The following is a 3835-nucleotide window of genomic DNA, read 5'->3' on the forward strand; positions in this document are numbered from 1 at the left end:
AAGGTGTGTATACTGCCAAATTTATCTGCTTATAGAGATTGTAACATGATGAAAATCAAGTGTTTGTATTATCTTTGAGTTTGTGGTTGAACTTACTTAGTTTCTGTAGCAATGTGACTCAAAACAGACTGAGATCATTACAGTGATACATTCACGGTGATGGCAAAAACAGAGAACTTGATAACCCTGTGACTTATAGTATCTCAGGACTGCGTTTATACTGTTCTACTAGGAACCATTTTATGCTGCTCAATTGTACTCCAGAAAATACTTAGTCTACAGTCAGATAAGACGCCTTTAATTGCATTTCTTCAGATCTTGTCAAGTACACAAAATGATTCCGTTCAACAATTTCCTGAAGAAAAGAAGTTTGACAGTTGTTTGTTCTGCCTGTTAACAGTTTCAGTAGACTTAATAGTAGCAGATGAGATGAGGACATCAGAATGATTCTATTAAACAATGTTCTGAAGAAAGTAATGTTGACAGTTGTTTTTCTGCCTGCTTACAGTTTCAGTAGACTTCATGGTAGCGGATGAGGACATCAAAATGATTCCGTACAACAATTTTCTGAAGAAAAAAAAGGGTGACAGTTGTTTTTTCCCTCTGCTTACAGTTTCAGTAGACTTCATGGTAGCAGATGAGGACATCATCGTTGGTGACAAGACGACAGATGTGCAGAAACCACACAAGGTCTCCTCCATGACCAGTCAGCCTGTAGGACCACTCTTTGTGGAAACCAAAAGTAAGACACAGTTTTTCATATTCCCTGGTATATGTACAATGTACTGTACATCAAGTAGGTCAGTCTTAGGACCCTGGTGTCACTACATCTTGTGCCCTCCTCGTCTTAAGAAAATAGAATGTAAAATGCGGTAATTATTATCATGTACCTACGAATACATGTCATATTCTTCTGAAATATGTAGTTTCTTTCTCAAACTTTGGCACAATAATCAAAAGTTCATTTAGGTGTAGTATTTCTATGGAATGTATGTATGAATTACAACAGTTTCTCCTTTTTGTTTTTTCTTTGCTTTAAGTTTTTCTGCATGCTTCAAACAAGGCAATCAGAGATGGTAGACTTCACTCACCCAGTTCAGTTACCTCTCCAATCCCACTGATAAAATTTAGAAACATCAGCACATAACACATATGGCAATGTTGCCTTGTGCATTCATTTGTATATTGGGACTCATGGAAACACAGACAAGCATAGATATGCTCCACCCATGAGGTGTTGCCAAAAACTTAATGCTGGCCTTGTGCCTACAGGTGGTTTCCGGGTGGAGCAGCGGCGCCGGTTGTCACGGTTACAGGAGACAGACGAGGAATATGCTGAACAGAACAAGGCTGACAGGACTACAGGGGAACTGGCACTGGTAACTAAGCCCTCCTTTCTACAGCTACATCTACTGTGAATTCATTAACTTTTGCTGTGTTTTTATTTTGCAGTAGAATGGATGAGGAGGTTTTCAAGGTGTTTTTGGAATCATAGTTGAAACAATGCTGTAAGGTAATGTAAATGAATAAATAGATAAAGTATAGAAGTAATGGAAATACATATTCCTGTGTCATAAATGTAATGACTTGTACATATTTACTGTTAAAGAAGACCTTAGGGAAGTCCATGTACTTTTGTTGTGTCCATAGGGGACCCTCAGTTCCAGCCATTATGTTAAACCTGACAAGAAATTTTGTCTATATAATACAGGTTTGCCTGTAACATGTAGAATGCAAAGGATACATATTGTACATTGTACATGTAACTCTGGATACTAAAGGATAATTTCTCTGCTACAGTCGACTCATCGAGGGTTCAAGAAGTTTGCGCTGTTCTGCCACGGGATCCTGGCCGGGTACTCGCTGTGGCACTGCATCGTGGTCTTCCTGCTGACGGAGAAGGGAGACCTGAACTTCCTCCAGCAGTACAGTCGGCTGGCACAACCTGCACAGTCACTGTTCTACCTGCTGCTGGCCATCTGTACAGTCTCTGTGTTTGACAGGTAAGGCTCAGCCCGCACAGTCACTGTTCTACCTGCTGCTGGCCATCTGTACAGTCTCTGTGTTTGACAGGTAAGGCTCAGCCCGCACAGTCACTGTTCTACCTGCTGCTGGCCATCTGTACAGTCTCTGTGTTTGACAGGTAAGGCACAGCCCGCACAGTCACTGTTCTACCTGGTGCTGGCCATCTGTACAGTCTCTGTGTTTGACAGGTAAGGCACAGCCCGCACAGTCACTGTTCTACTTGCTGCTGGCCATCTGTACAGTCTCTGTGTTTGACAGGTAAGGCACAGCCATCTGTACAGTCTCTGTGTTTGACAGGTAAGGCACAGCCATCTGTACAGTCTCTGTGTTTGACAGGTAAGGCACAGCCATCTGTACAGTCTCTGTGTTTGACAGGTAAGGCACAGCCCGCACAGTCACTGTTCTACCTGCTGCTGGCCATCTGCACAGTCTCTGTGTTTGACAGGTAAGGCTCAGCCATCTGTACAGTCTCTGTGTTTGACAGGTAAGGCACAGCCCGCACAGTCACTGTTCTACCTGCTGCTGGCCATCTGCACAGTCTCTGTGTTTGACAGGTAAGGCTCAGCCATCTGTACAGTCTCTGTGTTTGACAGGTAAGGCACAGCCCGCACAGTCACTGTTCTACCTGCTGCTGGCCATCTGTACAGTCTCTGTGTTTGACAGGTAAGGCACAGCCATCTGTACAGTTTGTTTCCATAAACTGTAAACTGCCTTTAGTGTAACACACCAGTTTTGTGTAGTAAGTACAAGCTGCGTAAGACTGGACTGTAAGTGAGAGAATAGGTATAAAGTGTCTTTCCCAAGGGCACACCTTTGAGACTTTCTAGGAACTTGAACATAGAACCTTCAAATTCTGAGGTAACTACACTAAACATGAGACCAAAGATAAAAACTCAGAGATTGTGTGTTTCTTGAAACATCTTCATGTTTGTTGTTTCCTACAGTTACGACGTGGCCCGTCCCAACCGCAGGTTCTTCCGAAGCCTTCTCACACCTCAGTCTGGTGCTATCTCTATTCTAGGTAGGTCAAAGCATCATTTTTCCTAATGTGAAAGTTCATCTGTGTTGGTAGAAGATTTTCTGTAAAAGTTAAACTGCAATTTCCAACTCGAAAATTGGCCTTACCCAAATTTTCACAGAAGCTGTTCAGTCAAAATTTGAGTAAGTCCAAATTTCGTGTTGGAAATTGTAGTTTAACTTTTACAGAACATAATTTTCCTGCTAAAGAAGGATACAGCCACGTATAAGCAGAATCAGTTCATATGTATTACTGCTGTGCAGTCCCAGGTATAAAATATTCCAAAGGAATGATGCAGATGAAAGGAGGATAAAGTAATTGCACATTCAATGCATTTCCCTCTCTCAAAGAGACAGAAAAAATACTGCAGACTTTACACCTATAGACCAATCCTGACTGTCCATCACTGCGGCCTTAAAGCTACACAGGAACTGACACAAGTTGATGTTTTATGATCCCCCCTCCAGTGTACCTGATTTCCATCATCTTCAGTGTGAGTATAGCCAGTATAGATGACAGAATAGGGCTTTTTGTGGACGCAGCTCCCACCATCATGCCGTCAGACGTCAGTACAGCTACCGTGGCAACCACCAATCAGAACCTCTGGTTAGTTTTTACTGTCTTTGTTAACGTATTGGCACATTTGTCACATTGTTCCATGTGCTTATACCTTATACCTTATTTTAGTACAAGAATGGAGTCAATGGACTCTTACATCTGGTGTGCATATACCTGAAGAAACTAAGACTCAAGTGGACAGCATTTTTAAGATGGCAAAATCCTGGTGCACAC

General features: G+C 42.2%; 1 protein-coding gene across 1 annotated transcript; it reads left to right on the forward strand.

Moving 5' to 3' along the window:
- The first annotated feature begins 609 nt into the window (after positions 1 to 609).
- On the forward strand, positions 610 to 3779 carry LOC118418668 (transmembrane protein 237-like). Its single transcript, XM_035824708.1, has 6 exons — positions 610 to 742; positions 1273 to 1379; positions 1801 to 2003; positions 2970 to 3046; positions 3511 to 3649; positions 3731 to 3779. The coding sequence occupies exons 1-6, from the start codon at positions 628 to 630 to the stop codon at positions 3777 to 3779; spliced, it is 690 nt and encodes a 229-aa protein (XP_035680601.1). The 5' UTR covers positions 610 to 627.
- The last annotated feature ends 56 nt before the right edge of the window (positions 3780 to 3835 follow it).

Source organism: Branchiostoma floridae, chromosome 1 (assembly GCF_000003815.2).
Source record: "Branchiostoma floridae strain S238N-H82 chromosome 1, Bfl_VNyyK, whole genome shotgun sequence".
Taxonomy (NCBI): domain Eukaryota; kingdom Metazoa; phylum Chordata; class Leptocardii; order Amphioxiformes; family Branchiostomatidae; genus Branchiostoma; species Branchiostoma floridae.

Coding starts and splice junctions, on each gene's coding strand:
- LOC118418668 (XM_035824708.1), top strand. CDS start 628: ATGGTAGCAGATGAGGACATCATCGTTGGTGACAAGACGACAGATGTG. Junction 743..1,272: donor ACTCTTTGTGGAAACCAAAA/GTAAGACACAGT, acceptor TTGTGCCTACAG/GTGGTTTCCGGGTGGAGCAG. Junction 3,650..3,730: donor ACCACCAATCAGAACCTCTG/GTTAGTTTTTAC, acceptor ACCTTATTTTAG/TACAAGAATGGAGTCAATGG.